This window comes from Felis catus, chromosome A1, assembly GCF_018350175.1.
Source record: "Felis catus isolate Fca126 chromosome A1, F.catus_Fca126_mat1.0, whole genome shotgun sequence".
NCBI lineage: Eukaryota > Metazoa > Chordata > Mammalia > Carnivora > Felidae > Felis > Felis catus.
Window position 1 is genome coordinate 136,056,470 of NC_058368.1, and position 16,944 is coordinate 136,073,413.

General features: G+C 39.3%; 2 protein-coding genes across 4 annotated transcripts in view; one reads left to right on the top strand and one right to left on the bottom strand.

Moving 5' to 3' along the window:
• The window catches only part of LOC101090330 (NLR family apoptosis inhibitory protein), a 35,557-nt gene extending 31,784 nt beyond the window's left edge, over positions 1–3,773 (top strand). For both annotated transcript variants that reach the window (XM_019835218.2, XM_045061788.1), the window contains exon 15: positions 2,220–3,773. In XM_019835218.2, the coding sequence (XP_019690777.1) occupies positions 2,220–2,584 (365 nt within the window). In that variant the 3' untranslated portion in view covers positions 2,585–3,773. The remainder of the gene's footprint in view (positions 1–2,219) is intronic.
• Positions 3,774–7,361: 3,588 nt separating this feature from the next.
• Positions 7,362–16,944, bottom strand: part of SMN2 (survival motor neuron) — a 40,125-nt gene continuing 30,542 nt past the window's right edge. The window contains 3 exon segments of one of the 2 annotated variants that reach the window (NM_001009328.1): positions 7,362–7,712; positions 11,450–11,475; positions 15,859–15,909. In NM_001009328.1, the coding sequence (NP_001009328.1) occupies positions 15,862–15,909 (48 nt within the window). In that variant the 3' untranslated portion in view covers positions 7,362–7,712; positions 11,450–11,475; positions 15,859–15,861. 2 annotated transcript variants of the gene reach the window in all.

A 16,944-nucleotide genomic window follows, 5' to 3' on the forward strand; every position in this document is an offset into this window, starting at 1 on the left:
TGTTCCAGAGTGGCTGCACCAGCTTGCATTCCCACCAGGAATGCAAGAGATCCTCTTTCTCCATGTCCTCGCCAGTATCTGTTGTTGCCTGAGTTGTTCATGTTAGCCATTGTGACCGGTGTGAGGTGGTATCTCATTGTGGTTTTGACTTGGATTTCCCTGATGATGAGTGATGTTGAGCATCTTTTCACGTGTCGGTTAGCCATCTGGATGTCTTCTTTGGGCAAGTGTCTATTCATGCATTCTCTCTTTTTTTTTTTTTTTAGCTGACTGGTTTACCAATTTATTGCTTTCATTTCTTTTCTTACCTCTGTTGTCTTCTACAGATAGGTTTTTGTCCTAACGTCTTGAGATGGGATAATTTCAGTGCTTTTGGCTTTAGCTCCATCTCACAAATTTTACATGTCATATTTTCAGTCTTACTTAGTTCAAAATATTTATTTTTTGGCCACACCAGGTATTTAGAAAGGTACTGCTTAACTTCACTGTTAAGAAAGAATATACATTATATGATTTTAATTTTGAAATTTGTTGAGACTTGTATTATGGGTCAACATAACATAAAATCACACTAAAATGGTCAATTTTAGTAAATGCTCCATTTCACTTGAAAAAAAAAAGTTTTCTGCGGTTCAAATGAAATGTTGAGGGATGCCTGGCTGGCTCAGTGGGAAGAGTATGTGACTCTTGATCTTAGGGTCATGAGTTCAAGTATGCTCACATTGGGCATGGAGCCTACTTAAAAAAAAAAAAAAAAGTTGAAATTATTGTTCAAACGTTTGATAATTTTACGGATTTTTATTTGCTTGTTCTAACTAGGACAGGGGTGTTAAAATCACCCCAATTAATCTTCTTTTCCCTTTAGTTCTGTTTTTACTCTACATATTTAAAATATATAGGTCCATACATATTTAGGATTTAAATCTAGCTACATAGAGATTTAGAATTGTTAAATATTCCTGGCAGATCAACCCTCTTTATTTCTAGTAAAACTTCTTGCCTTATTATCAGTCATTTCATCATACATTAATACAGTTGCTCCGGTATGCTTTTGGTATTTGCATCTTGGCTTTTCCCTTCCTTTTAATATTTTCATGTCCTTCTATTTAAGGTGTGTCTCTTGTAAAAATCTATAATTAGGTTATTTTTCTTAATTTTTTTAATGTGGGAGACAGAGGCTCTGAAGTGGGCTCTGTACTGATAGCAGAGAGCCTGATGTGGGGTTCAAATTCACAAACCATGAGATCAGGACCTGAGCCAAAGTCGGCTGCTCAACCTATGGAGCCACTCAGGCACACCCCACCCCCCCTTTTGCCTTCGTTTTTGACATTTGTTTCAGAGAGTATGGAATTTGATTTTGGTGCTCATTTTCTTTCACATTTCTAGCTCCCATCATTTCTTTTGCTCGGCAGGCAGTCTTTTTTTGTATTTGAATGTAAGGTTTATCTGGCCCTGCTTTAGTGGCTTTTAAGATTTTCTTTGCTTTACATTTTGCCATTTGCTATGAACTGAATTGTGTCCCTCAACGATCCATGTGTTGAAACCCTAACCTTTGGAGACAGTCTGCTTGAACAATGACAACACAATACCCTACAATGGTAGTTGTACTATGTTGTGCTTAGGTGTGGATTTCTTTGTATTTATTCTGCTTGGGGTTTATAGACCTTGAAGCTGTGGCTTGGTGTCTTTAGCCAGTTTGGGGAAGTTTTTGGCCAACATGCACATAGCTGCTTCCCAATTCTTTGTCATTTTCTTTACTCTCCTTCTGATAGCAGAACTCAACCTAATTTGGGGTCATAGGATCAGGAAAAAGAGTTCTATAGAGAACTGAAGAAAGAATGGCCCAGACACATTTGGGAGGGGAGAGATTGAGAGAGCATTTCAAATAGAGGTAATCATTTGCATGGATTAAAGAGAACCAGGCATATTTAAAGATAGGCAGGAATTTGTTGTGAGAATAGACTGGAGAGGAATGTAAAAGCCCGACTGGAGAAAGCTTCACAGGATGCGTTAGAAAGGGTGAGTCTCGGGGCGCCTGGGTGGCTTAGTTAAGCATCTGACTGGCTCAGGTCATGATCTCACAGTCTGTGAGTTCGAGCCTCATGTCAGGCTCTGTGCTGACAGCTCAGCCTGGAGCCTGCTTCGGATTCTGTGTCTCCCCCTCTTACTGAAATGAAAGTCCTTATGATTCTATTTTCACCAACACTTTGCTTTTATAGCCAAGGTAGCAATCGATGGAGGTTTCCAGAAACTTGAGGACCTAAATCTTTCAGTCAATCACAAGATTACAGAGGAAGGATACAGAAATTTCTTTCAAGCACTGGACAACATGCCACACTTGAAAGAGTTGACTATTTCTAGGCATTTTACTGAATGCATCAAAGCTCAGGCCACAACAGTCAAGTCTTTGAGTCAGTGCATGTCACGACTGCCAAGCCTCATCAGACTTAACATGTTAAGTTGGCTCCTGGATACAGAAGACATCACACTGCTTACTGCCATGAAGGAAAGACATCCTCAATCTAAACGCTTATTTATTCACCGGAAATGGGTACTGCCATTCTCTCCAATTGTTCAGGAATAGGAGATGTACCTAAAAACTGAATTACAAATTTGTGTCAACAATTCTAAAAACTTCCCTCTCCAAAAACATTTTATTAAGTCTTGCACACAAAAGGATATTTACAGTAAGGCATGTTAAAGAAAACCCCAAAACCACTACCAGAACCTTTGCAGTCTCTGAATGATTCTCCCCAACTAAATAGAAATCAATTCTTCAATCAAGTTTATACACCTAACCCTCCATAATCGAGGATCAGCATCCGGTTTTCAGACTCACTGTGGTAAGGAGGATAAAAACAGCTATGGGAATGGAGTGTGAGGTACACAGATGGGTCTTAAAGCCACAATACGGAAGAAGTATTCAAGTTACATATAATGTGAATTTCAAGCCTTTACCACCAGTCCAGTTTAATCTTTTGTGGGCCAAGAGATACGCCTTAATACTTCTAAGATTTGTTGGGTATATTAATTTTGGTATAAGAGGCCCATACAAGGTAGAAGTAAGATTTACGGGAAAAAGCTCCTAGCACAGAGGCTTTTGATTCAACACTTACTGTATCAGCATAAAGTACAAAATAGCACTTCTAAGATTCAGACTAAAATGGAGAGGGCACAGCCCTCGACATCAGGTTTGTTGAAACGCAGCCCAAGAAGGTTTGAGCTTTGGGCATTTGGCTGACAAAGTGGCTTAGAGGTATTAGAGGCAGCCATTCGTGTGGAGGTACTGCGTTAGAAAAACCACGCATCGCGTGGATCTGCTAGAAGAACACACTGGAAGCAGGGAAAGAAGTCTCTTGCTCCTACAGTGTCTGACCACTACTCTCTACTGACAAAGCTTTATACTGTGCCTGCTGCGGGGACAGGTCGTTACAGAGTGAAGATCTATTACTGCAGAGAAGGGCAATAAAGGCTGGATTTGGACACGAGAAGCAACAACTTGATAAACGATAAAACTATTACTTATTAAATAGCTTAGACCTAAAGAACCTTGTTAGATTTAAGATTGATAGGATGCACATAAATATTTATAGAAAATGTCTTACATGATCTAGAAGACACAGGGAACCGGCTAGTGATTGACTTCAGGGAGGGGGCCAGGATAGCAAGGGAATAGGAGGAAGGTCTGATTCTTTTTTCTTTGCAGATCTTTTGTACTATTTGAATTCTGTACCGTGTATGTGTACTATTAAAAATGGTATTTTAAAAACTAAGAGAACTCCATGCAAATACCTCTCCAAACCTTCTGATAAGGGCTTCTACTTTAAAGCAGCGCTCTCCAAGTATGGCCTGAGCCTGTAGAGCCTCTGAGCGAAGACTATTTTTTACATTTTTCCAATAAAAAAATAACATACATGCGACAGAGACCATGATCAGTGGCCTGCAAGGCTAAAATAATTCTGGCCCTTTACAACGAATGGAATACTTCCATGACAGACTGTTTTTAGATTGTAAGATTACCATGCCCTTTTATTCCTGTATATGTTAGTCTCCACATGAGGCCCAGGCCATCCCTCATTGCCCTGACCGTCACCCTCATGTTTCTAGACTTCTCCCTTTCTGATCACATGTTCCAACACTCTACCACTCTCTAAATCCTTCCACTGTACCCTACCCACATGAGAAACATCCTCTACCATTCTCAACTTCTTATCCAAACAATACCTTCATCTTCTTGTTCTAACTTCCCCTTTCTCAAATTTTTACCATGACTCACAGTAAGAAATTTCCTATCAACAATCAACACATTTATAAACATGTACACAAATGAACCAAGATTCACAAAAAACTCTAAAAGCTGTATGTGATTTTACTAATATGATTTACTAATATTCAGAAATAGAAAATTCCTTGAAAGAGTTGTCTATACAGTGTTTTATTCAATTGTTCTTTCTTACCTTCTCTCCTGCAAGGCTTTTCCTTTCTCCATAGCACTGGAAGAGCTCTTAATGAGGGTCACCAATGATCTCTGCAATGCTCAATTCGATAAACACTAGTCTCCATCCTTGACTTATTCACAGCACCTGACCCAGCAGTAGCTTGATGCCGCTGGTCACTCCCTCCTCTCAAGTTTCATTTGGCTTCCAGGGCATTCCTTCTTGGTTTCCTAACCAACCTAGAATTCTCTCAGCCTCCTTTACTGCTTTTTCTCATATCTGACCTCTAAACACTGATAGCTCTATGTAAATGCACTTGCTTCGTGATCTGGTCCTGTTGCATGGCTTTAAATTCCAAGTCTATGCTAACTTACCTATTTTCAGCTCTATCCCAGATCTCTCCTCTGAACTCTGGACTCCTATCTGACTCCTGTTAATGGGCATCTCAGATTTGACCTGTCTTAACCCAATTCCTGTCTTTCCTTTCCCACAAGTACTCTTGGTTACTTAATTTTTTTAGAGTGCATGCAAGCAGGGGAGGGGGCAAAGGGAGAGAGAGTGAATCCTAAGCAGGCACCATGCTCACCTCAGAGTCCGACACAGGGCTCAACCCACGACCCTGGGCTGACGACTAGAGCAGAGGTCAAGAGCTGGGACACTGAGCCGATTGAGCCACCCTGGCAACCCTCCCACAAGCACTCTTTATGCTGACTTCTCCATGTCTTTAATTCTAGCTTTGTTCTTCCACTTGCCTAGGCCCAAAATCTTGGGGGGTCATCCTTGATTTCTCTCTTTCATACTCTACATGTAATCTACTGGCAAATGCTGAGCTTTACTTAGCATTTGTCAATAGATCCCATCACTACTGACCACAGGTCCTAGTCAGCCTGCTTCCTCCCTTGAAACTTATGGCCTATTTTCTATTAAAAAAAATTTTTTTAAGCTTATTTTTCAGAGAGGCAGAGGTAGCATGAGTGGTGGAGGGGCAGATAGAGAGGGACAGAGAGAATCCTAAGCAGGCTAAGCGTAGCCAGTACAGAGGCTGATGTGGGGCTGGAACTCACAAAACCATGAGATCATGACCTGAGCTGAAACCAAGAGTCGGACGCTTAACCAGACTAAGCCACCCAGGTTGCCTGTAAGGTCTATTTTCAACACAAAAATTGCAGTCATAAGACTCTTCAATACATTAGATCACGCTATGCCTTTGGTTCAACACCTTCCAATGGATCCCAGATCAAAGTAAATACAGTGGTCTATATTTGACCTGACCCCTGACTACCTACCTCTCTTACCTCTATCTTTTTAATCTCTCCTCCTTGCTCACTTCCATTCCAGCCATACTGGTTTCTTTTGCCATTCCCTGAACAGACCAAACTTATTCTTAGGGCCTTTGTGCTTGTCATTTCCTTTGCCTGGGAGGTTCTCTATTTATGCGAATGGCTCTCATTTTCTTCACATCTCTGCTCCAATGTCAGCTCAATTTCCCTCATCATTTGTTTTGTTTTTTTTAACTTTTTAAAATTTTATTTTTAATCTCTACACCCAAATGGGGTGAACTGACAACCCCGAGATCAAGAGTCGCATGCCCTACTGACTGTGCCAGCCAGGTGCCCCCTTGATCATTCTTTTTAAAAAAGCATCCACAGGGGCCCCTGGGTGGCTCAGCAGGTTAAGTGTCTGACTGTTGATTTTGGCTCAGGTCATGATCTCATGGTTCACGGGATCAAGACCTGTCCTTTCAGCGTGGATCCTGCTTGGGATTCTTTCTCTCCCTCTTACCTGTTCTCCTGTGCTCGCTCTCTCTCTGAAAATAAAAACAATAAACAAAACAAAGCATTCACATTCCACTTGCATTCTGCCTAACCCCCTTTCCTGCTTCATTTCTGTCTATGGCATGTATTACTATTGCCACCTTATACATTTTGTTTACTAGTGTTCCCCACCAATGTAAGCAGGAACTTTCATCTCTTTGGCTTACTGTGGTCTCCAAGCACGTAGAAGAGTACCTAGCACATAAACAAAACTGAATAAATAATTCCTGAGATGAATGATTTGCCAGAACCTGCAACCACTTTCCAACGGCATTAGGTATCAAAAGACGTAAGATGCAAAAATGTCACTGAAAGCAAATAAGCTACCTTCATAACTGAATTTAACCTGCCACACCTACTTAGGCAATGAAAATATTCAGAATGTATAAAATACTGGCTGTCATGAAAAATAAAAATTTACTCACCGATACCAGAAAGCTTAAGCCACTGAATATCCCATTCTGTGAAGCTTACTTACCAGGAATTGAATGTTCATTTTATTCAACAAATATGTACTGGGTAGCTACAAATAGGTTAGGCATATTTAGTGTTTCCAGGCAAAATCTCTGAAAGAAATAGAACTTTTTATATTAACTCTGCTCCCACAGCTAAAAGGACTAGGAAGAATCCCTGGTGCATGGATACCAATGCTTACACTCAACTGAAACAATAGGATTTTCTCCCTCTCCTGAGAATTTGAAGTGACACACACATAGTCAAATGGATGGTAGACGGAACCACAAGGTAGTGATGAGGGCAGAAGAAAGAGCTTGGACAACCATGTTAGGCAATGGGCATGATGAAAATGTGAAGGAAGCTAGATGAAAGAGAGGCAGATAGGTGAGAGAAAGAGGAGAGGATAATGACAATATGACTTCCAAGAAACGGATCAAAGCCGTGGTTCCTGACTGGCGAGGTCTACTCCTGTGACACTCAGCTTCAGAGAAGCTGTGTTTCTTAAGCCTGGATTATCAGCAACACTGTTTTACAACTGGTTGTGTCTTTACAATACTACCTTTTCTCCAAATAAGTCTGACTAGTTCTCTCTATCCATTACTAGATTTCCTTCACCATATATATTCTAAAAAAAAAAATACTCATACAGTCAAGCTTAAAAAAAATTTGTCATTTATTTTTAAAGGCATTAATAAAAAGCTTAACATACTTACTAAGAAAGTTACAATATACAAATATGTTCAGTCGATATTTTCACAGATTGACTTTTCTGCACTATGTGTGACTTTGAGTTTCTTTTAGTTACTCACATTTCCACTGTTGAGTTATTCAAACTGATTATTCTCTTGAAACACATGGCTGGTTATCGAAGCATGAGTCACATGCAACATAGGGCAATGCAGATGGCTATGCCACCCAACCAACTGTTCATGAAGAAAAACATGAAATTTTATTCACATCAACCATGGCGCATCAAAATACCATTCTCCTTGGGAGAGAGCTGCACCTGAATTTGGAGAGAAAAAGTCCAGATATGATTATGCAATTTAAAAACTTATTTTCTTATAAAATAAAAAAAAAGGAAAGCAATACACTCACCATGGTAAATAAAACTAGAACAAAAGTATGCTAATATAGACTTTATGCAACACTAAATTCAATCTTTATGGGATAAATAATTAGACTAATTGTGATATTCATTTGGAAGAGTAAATGTGAAAGATTAAAAAAAATTTAAGGAGCACTGGTATTTCATCTGTCCTAACAGACTTTTTTTTTTTTTTATTTTTTAAACGTTTATTTCTTATTGAGAGACAGACAGACACACAGGGTGAGCAGGGGGAGGGGTAGAGAGAGGAGAGACACAGAATCTGAAGCAGGCTCCAGGCTCTGAGCTGTCAGTGCAGAGCCCGACATGGGGCTCGAACAAACTGTGAGATCATGACCTGAGCCGAAGTCAGTAGCCTAAGCAACTGAGCCACCCAGGAGCCCTGGTCCTAACAATTTCTTTTTTAAAGTTTATTGAGAGAGAGGGGCACCTGGGTGGCTCAGTCAGTTAAGCATCTGACTTCAGCTCAGGTCATGATCTCGTGGTCTGTGAGTTCAAGCCCGGCATCAGGCTATGTGCACAGAGCCTGGAGCATGCTTCTGATTCTGTGTCTCCCCCTCTCTCTGCCCCTCCCATGCCCATATTCTGTCTCTCTCTCTCAATAATAAATAACCTTAAAAAAATAAAAAAAAATTTTTTTGAGAGAGTGAGTAAGCTCGTGTGCAAGTGGGGTAGGGGCAGAGAGATAAGGGGGAAAGAAAATCCCAAGCAGGCTCCACACTGTCAGTGCAGAGCCTCACATGGGGCTCGATCTCACGAAACATGAGATCATGTCGTAAGCTGAGATCAAGAGTAGGATGCTCAAATGACTGATCCATTCAGAGCCCCAAAAGTACTGTGCTTTTATGGACTCCATGAGAATCAAAGAAATGATAAACTAGAACATAGTAAAAATGTATCTGAAATCTAGAATGAGTATTTATAAGATAAACATATTCAGGTTTATGGATACTAATGAACAGTTAGCTGCATATAAACAATGTTATCTACTTGGGCACCTGGGTGGCTCAGTTGGTTAAGCGTCCAACTTCAGCTCAGATCATAAGTTTCATGGTTTGTGGGTTTGAGCCCCACATTGGGCTCTGTGATGACAGCTCAGAGCCTGTATCCTGCTTTAAATTCTGTGTGTGTGTCTCTCTCTGCCCCTGCACCACTAGAGCTCTGTCTCTATCAAAGATAAATACACATAAAAAAAAAAAAAAGTTTAAAAAAAAAAAAAGAATGTTATCTGCTTTAGGGTGTCTGAGTGCCTCAGTCAGTTGGGCATCCAACTCTTGGTCTTGGCTCAGGTTATGATCTCATGGTTTGGGAAATTGGAGCCCCACATTGGGCTCTGCGCAGACAACGTGGAGTCTACTTGGGATTCTCTCTCTCCCTCTCATTGATTGATTGATAAATAAAACAATAAATAAAACGTTATCCACTTTAGATACACACAGACATACACGCACATGAATGAAATACTGGGAAAAGATGGAGTAAAAACTTGGGTTTGCTGTATGTAAATTCTCAATGAAATTGCTAACAAAGTTATTTTCACTCTCTCTCTGTTCTATGTAGACTGCTTGTAAACTGACTTGAAAAGAAATGCATTCAATTCTCATTATTCATGGTAGTTACGTTCTAAAAAGTCACAACAGGGGGTGCCTGGGGGGCTCAGTCAGTTAAGCGGCTGGCTCTTGTTCTTGGCTCAGGTCCTGATCTCAGGGTTGAATTAGAGCCCTATGTCAGGCTCTGAGCTGACAGTGTGGAATCTGCTTGGGATTCTCCCTCTCTCCCTTTTCCTCTGTGCCTCCCAATCTCTCTCTCTCTCTCAAAAATAAATAAATAATAAAATTAACACTGTTGTTTAAAGTAAAATAAAATAAAGTCACTAAAAACAATAAATTTGTGAATACTAAGCCAATGCTCCTACAAGAAATACAAGGCTAGGTTCAGGCAAGCCTCTGGTCACATTCTTATCAACTGACCAATTCCTAATCTTTTAAAATGTGTCTTTCTGATGAAAGACACGTTACTTAATATATATTGATGTTACAGGTGACTTTTTTTTTTTTTTTAAGTAATCTCCACGCTCAACCTGGGGCTCACATTCACCACCAGGAGATCAAGAGTCGCATGCTCTACTGACTGAGCTAGCCAGGCTCTTCTAACATACTGATGATTCATTAACACTGAAATTACAGTCAGTGGTACTAAGTCATGCCTGAATGGGGCTTACCTAACACATATAATTTCCCTGTCAGGCACATCACAGCCTTCTTGCACTTGGGAACACAAAGCACAATGTCTGGTGTCCACTTTAAAGAGTGAAATCAAAAGGCGCAGACACATGAATAATGTGGCACTAAAAAGACTGCACAAAGAATGCTTGTTTAGAGCAGGAGATGACACATGAAGACAGAGCACTGCTCAACCTCAGCTGAGAGTATCTGTGTCAGAGGATTCAAATTTTTTGCCACTCTGCACTTGTCCATGAATGATGGCGAAACCACTGTAATTCTTGACTTGGGTATGATAGATAAATTTTGGCAAGCTGGCAAATTTGCAAACACAGTCTGTGAATGAGAACTGACTGTAGATAAACTATGAAAAACAATTTAAAGGAAACACAAATATCTAAAACGATAAAGGGAAAATAATCACACAGATAGAGGAGAGCAAACATTTCTGTCCAAATGACAAGAACCACTACCACCAAAAAGGAAGGTCAAATAAATGATAAACTAGAAAGCAAGTATTTGCAAATCCTATCACAGAGAATTCTTGGAAAACAAAAAGGAAAAACATAGATCCCAGTTAAAAAGTGGGCAAGGTGATACTCATAGTTTCCAGTAAACATAAAACAGAGCTCTTAAACACACAAAAAGATGAACTTTACAATAATAAAATCAATAAAAAAATTATAAATACAATTAGAGGACTATTTCTAACTATTTGATCATGAATGATCCAAAGGTTTCACAGATTACTGAATAAGAATGTGGGAAACAGGAGCTCTCAAACAATGTTGGTGAGAATATAAATACAGTCTCTACTGAGAAGCAACATGGAAAAAATCTATTAAAATTAGATGGAGGGTTCTCTTCAATCTAGCAGTTCTAATTCTAGAATCTAAATCCAGATTAGAATTATAGATTCTATTTAGAGAATTCTAAAGATGTGTTCATACATCTACAGAAAGAATTATGTAAAAGAATATAACTATAGCATTAAATAGCAAACAATTGGGAACAACCTAAAATTCCATCCATAAGAGCTCAATTAAATTAGTACAATTCTGTATACAAAAATATCATGCAATTTTAAAAAAAACATTAAAAAAACTTTTTATACATTTATTTATTTTTGATAGACGGAGAGAGAGCACAAGTGGGGGAGGGGCAGAGAGAGAGAGAGAGAGAGAGAGAGAGAGAGAGAGCGAGAGCGAGTGAGCGAGCCGAAGCAGGCTCCAGGCTAGGAGCTGCCAGCACAGAGCCCGACATGGGGCTCGAACTCACAAACTGGGAGATCATGACCTGAGCCAAAGTCGGATGCTTAACTGATTGAGCCACCCAAGCGCCCCAAAAAACAGAATATTTTTATATCCTGGCATTGAGGATTCTCCAAAAAAATTCTGAAGAAAAAGCACTTACCTAATAAAGAACACTGTATGAATCACCTATAAAAATGAAAAATTTAAAGAGTTGGAAGGAGTAATCATGAAACATCAGATCTATTTCAACTATATATTAATTTTACTGCCAATAAATGTACACAGCACAACACAACCAAATAAAAACGAAGGGTTTTGTTCTGTGAAGTCTCCCTCACATTCTAGTCCCTCTTCAGAGATTACTTGAGTACAGCCCTGAGGCGACCCATCAATTCACATAGAGACATGTATGTAAATGCGTTTACATAAATGGCAGGTAGCATAACACATTTCTGCCTCTAACTTTCTTCATTTAAAAATATTTTACTATCAGATTGCTCTATATAACAAGCAACAATGTAATTTTTTAAAATAAAATTAAAAGAATGATAGAATACAAGGATCCCCATGCTTCTCCAGAGTTTCAGGCCACTGCTGTTTACCAAAGACTTACACTAGCAACAACTATTTTCACTAAACAAAAACGTCTGAGGAGGATTTACCCTGTTATGAAAAAAGGCAAAGGGGTGCCTGAGTGGCTCAGTCGGTTAAGCGTCTGACTTTGGCTCAGGTCATGATCTCACATGATCTCATGGTTTTGTGGATTTGAGCCCCGAGGAGGCCGGAGCCTGCTTCGGATTCTGTGTCTCCCTTTCTCCCTGCGCCTCCCCCTGCTCTCACTCTATCAAAAATAAAAACACATTAAAAAAATAAAGAAAAAAGTGATGTCAAGGGAGGAAACATGTATCGTGCACAAAATGCTATGATGGTATCCGTATCAAATATAGATGAATATGGAAAAGTGTAAAATAATACATGAAAAAAGAATACTGTGATAGACACACAGCTTAATTAATTTAAAAACAGTGAACATTTTTCTTACATACTTTTCAAACATAAATAGAAAAAGGAGTACAATAAACATCAATATGCACACCATGTACATGCAACAGCCATAAATGCATGCACACACACATTTTGCTAAATCATGTTTTTAAGTTTATTTATTTGGGGGAGGGGGGAGGGGCAAAGAGAGAGGGAGAGAAAGAGAATCCCAAGCAGGCTCTTGGCACTGTCAGCACAGAATCTGATTTGCTCAAGCCACACCCCTGGGATCATGACCTGAGCTGGAATTAAGAGTCGGATGTTCAACCAACAGAACCACCCAGGCACCCCACTCCCAAGACTTTTATAGATGGCTCTTTCAACCAGATTCCAACCAGGGATACCACATTGCATTTGGCTGTTGTCTTCCAAGTCACTTTTAATCTAGAGCAGTTACTCCATGCCTTTTTTTTCACTTTTTTTAATTAAAAAAAATTTTTTTTAATGTTTATCTTTTGAGAGAGAAAAAGAGAGAGAGAGAGAGAGAGAGAGTGTGTGTGTGTGTGTGTGTGTGTGTGTGAGAGAGAGAGAGAGAGAGAGAGAGAGAGAGAGGCAGAGAGGGAGACACAGAATCCAAAGCAGGCGCCAGGCTGAGAGAGAGAGAGAGAGAGGAAGGGAGGGAGAGGGGCAGAGAGAGAGACACAGAATCCAAAGCAGGCGCCAGGCTCTGAGCGGTCAGCACAGAGCCTGTTGCGGGAACTTGAACTTGCGAGCCGTAAAATGATGACCTGAGCCGAAGCTGGACACTTTACTGACTGAGCCACCCAGGTACCCTTTTTTTACTGACTTTTTGAAGAAAGGAGGCCAGTTATCTACTACAGCATTTCGCATTCTGGATCTATCTGATCATTTCTTTTGTGAGGAGGTCATTTAACTTGCTGCTCTAGCCCACTATTTCCAGTAAATGGGAAGCAGATCTTATAGGCTTGATTAAATTCCAGTTACACTCTTTTCACCGAAACACTTCACAGGCTATTTTGTGTATTTCACACTGCATCATATCAAAATCAAGTCTGACTGTCCCATCACAGTAGTGCAGTATCACCAGTGATTCTAAGAATCTCTTTACTGTAAAGATGGTTTTCTTTCCACACCACTAACCAAGTATTTGCTGAGATGATACTTTGACATCATGATGATTCTAGAGAGCACGTAGCTCAATCTTTTATCAAACTGTTTTGACATCAAATGCATTTAATATTACTATATGTAGAAAACCCTCAAGACTGCACTAAAAAACAACTAGAACTGATAAATGAATTCAGTAAAGTCACAGGATACAAAATCTGTTACATTTCTATACACTAATAATGAGCTAGTAGAGAGAGAAATTAAGAAAACAATCCTGTTTACAACTGCACCGAAACCAATAAAATATCTAGGAATAAAATTAGCTAAGGAGTTTAAAGACCCGTGCACCTGAAAACTGTAAGACACTAATAAAAAAAATTGAAGATAACACAAATGGAAAGATATTCCATGCTCATGGAAGAGTTAATATAATTAAAATGTCCATACTACCCAAAGTAATCTACAAATTCAATGTAATCCCTATAAAAATACACATTTTCCATAGTACTAGAACAAATAATCCTAAAATGTGGATAGAACCACAGAAGACAAAGAAATCAAAACAATCTTGAAAAAGATGAATCAAACTGGAGGTATCACAATCTCAGATTTCAAGATACACGACAAAGCTGTACTGATCCAAACAGTATGCAACTAGCACGAAATCAGACACATAAATAAGTGGAACAGAACTGAGAGCTCAGAAATAAAGTCATGCTTATATGGTAATTAATCTTCAACAAAGGAGGCAAGAATATACAATGGGGAAAACTCAATGTCTTCAACAAATGGGGCTGGGAAGACGGGACAGCTATGAATGAAACTGGACCACTTTCCTACACTATAAACAAAAATAAAATCGATTAAACACCTAAATGTCAGACCTGCAACCATAAAATTCCTAAAAGAAAACATAGGCAGTAATCATTTTTTTTTAAACAAAGACCCCTGTGGGGTCTTTTTTTTTTTTTTTTTAATTTTTTTTTTCTTCAATGTTTTTATTTATTTTTGGGACAGAGAGAGACAGAGCATGAACGGGGGAGGGGCAGAGAGAGAGGGAGACACAGAATCGGAAACAGGCTCCAGGCTCTGAGCCATCAGCCCAGAGCCCGACGCGGGGCTCGAACTCCCGGACCGCGAGATCGTGACCTGGCTGAAGTCGGACGCTTAACCGACTGCGCCACCCAGGCGCCCCTAGGCAGTAATCATTTTGACATTAGCTATAGAAACGTTTTTCCAGATATGCAGCCTCTGATAAAGGAAATAAAAACAAAAATAAACTATTGGGATTACACCAAAATAAAAAGGTTCTGCACAGTCAAAGAAACCAGCAAAAATGCAACCTATCAAATGGAAGAAGTTATTTGCAAATGATGTATCTGATAAGGGCTTAATATCCAAAATACATAAAGAATGTGTACAACTCAACACCAAAAAATTAAATAATCCAGCTGAAAAATGAAAAGACATGAATAGATATTTTTCCAAAGAAGACATACAGATAGTCAACAGACACATGAAAACACGCTTAACATCACTCATCAGGTAAATGTATCTCTAAACCAGAATGAGATACCCCTCACACCAGTCAGAATGGCTAAAATCAAAAACACAAGAAATCGTAACTATTAGTGAGGATATGGAGAAAGAGGAACCCTCAAGCACTATAGATGGTAATGCAAACTGTGCAGCCACTGTGGACAACAGTATGAACATTACTCAAAAAATTCTCAATGGAATTACCATATGATCCAGTAATTCCACCACTAGATGTTTACCCAAAGAAAATGAAAACACCGATTTAAAAAGATATATGCATCCCTGTACTTACTGCAGCATTATTTATAAAAGTCAGGATATAGAAACAACCCAAGTGTCCATCGACAGATGAATGGATAAAGATGTGATGTGTACACACACACGTACACACACACACACGTACACACACACACACTGGAATATTACTCAGCCATAAGAAACAAAACTTTGCCATTTGAGACAACATGGATGCATCTAGACAGTATAACGAAGGTTAACTAAACTAAGTCAGAGAAAGACAAATACCATATGATTTCACTCGTATGTACAATTTAAGAAACAAAACAAAGGATCAAATTAAAAAAAGAAACAAAAAACAGACTCTTAAATATACAGAGCAAACTTGTGGTTGACAGAGGAGAGGTGGGTGGTGGGATAGGTGAAATGGGGAATGGGGATTAGGAGTACAGTTGTGGTAAGCACTGAGTAGTGCGTATAACTGCTGAATCATTGTGTTGTACACCGGAAAGTAAAATAACAATGTTAACTGTACTTGAATTAAAAATAATTAAAAACATATTTAATAGCTTTACATTAGCTTTTGTTTTTTTAACATTTGATTTTTAAAGATATGTTTTCCCCAAACTGAAATTCATATAAAAGTAAGATTCACTTTTATGACGACAGTAGACTTACTTCTTAATTGAAATGTGAGCACCTTCCTTCTTTCTGGTTTTGTTTGAAACCCTGTAAGAAAACAAAGGAATTTTAAAGAATAGCATACACATTTTATACAGATATGAATAAACACTTTGTTTCATACAAGATGTTTTACTAATTCTATTTAACAAAATATCAGAAAATAAGTTTATGGCCTTCAAATGTGCTTTAAAAGTGATCCTAAAGAAGAGCGCCTGAGTGGCTCAGTAGGTTGAGTGTCCGACTTGGGTTCGAGCCCCACATCTGGCTCACTGCTGTCAGCATAGAACCCACTTGAGATCCTCTGTTATGTTCTCTCTTTGCCTACCCCCCGTTTGTGCTCTCAAAAATAAATAAAATCTTTAAGTGTTCCTAAAGTAAACAATTATTAGGCTGTAGTTAAGAAATTTTCTTCTTTGGGGGTGCCTGGGTGGCTCAGTTGGTTAGAAGTCCGACTTCAGCTCAGGTCATGAGCTCGTGGTCCGTGAGTTCGAGTCCCGCATCGGGCTCTGCATTGACAGCTCGTTGCCTGGAGCCTGCTTCAGATTCTGTGTCTCCTCCTCTCTCTGCCCCTCCCCCACTCAAATTGGATGTGGAAACGTGAAGCAGAGTGAGAAAATATGGCTAATGCCAGGCCTGTGGCTTGAGAAATTGGTGCTGGTGCACCAATGTTATCGCTTACTGAGAAACATAAAAGGCTGTGGGAACAGAGGTGTAAGAAATGACACGTGAAGTTCTGTTTCGGCTGCAGTTAGTTTGAGATGTTCCTAACAGATATCCACACGGTGAGGGAAAAGAGGCAGCTGCATAAGTAAGTCTGAAAGTCAGAGCTTATACCTGAGAAGTACCACCACAAACATACCATTTTAAGTCAAGGAGCAGAGGTGAGGTCACCTAGTGAACATTTATAATTAAGAAACAGGGACTGTGGACCATGCATAAGGATTCTACTTGGATATTCAGAAGAGGAGGAAAAGTTGTTAAAGGAGTATAGAAGGGACAGCCAAGTAGAAATGCTCAAAACTAGTAGATGATATGGTGTCACTGAAGGCAAGAGAAGAAATGTTTCCAGAGTTACACTTG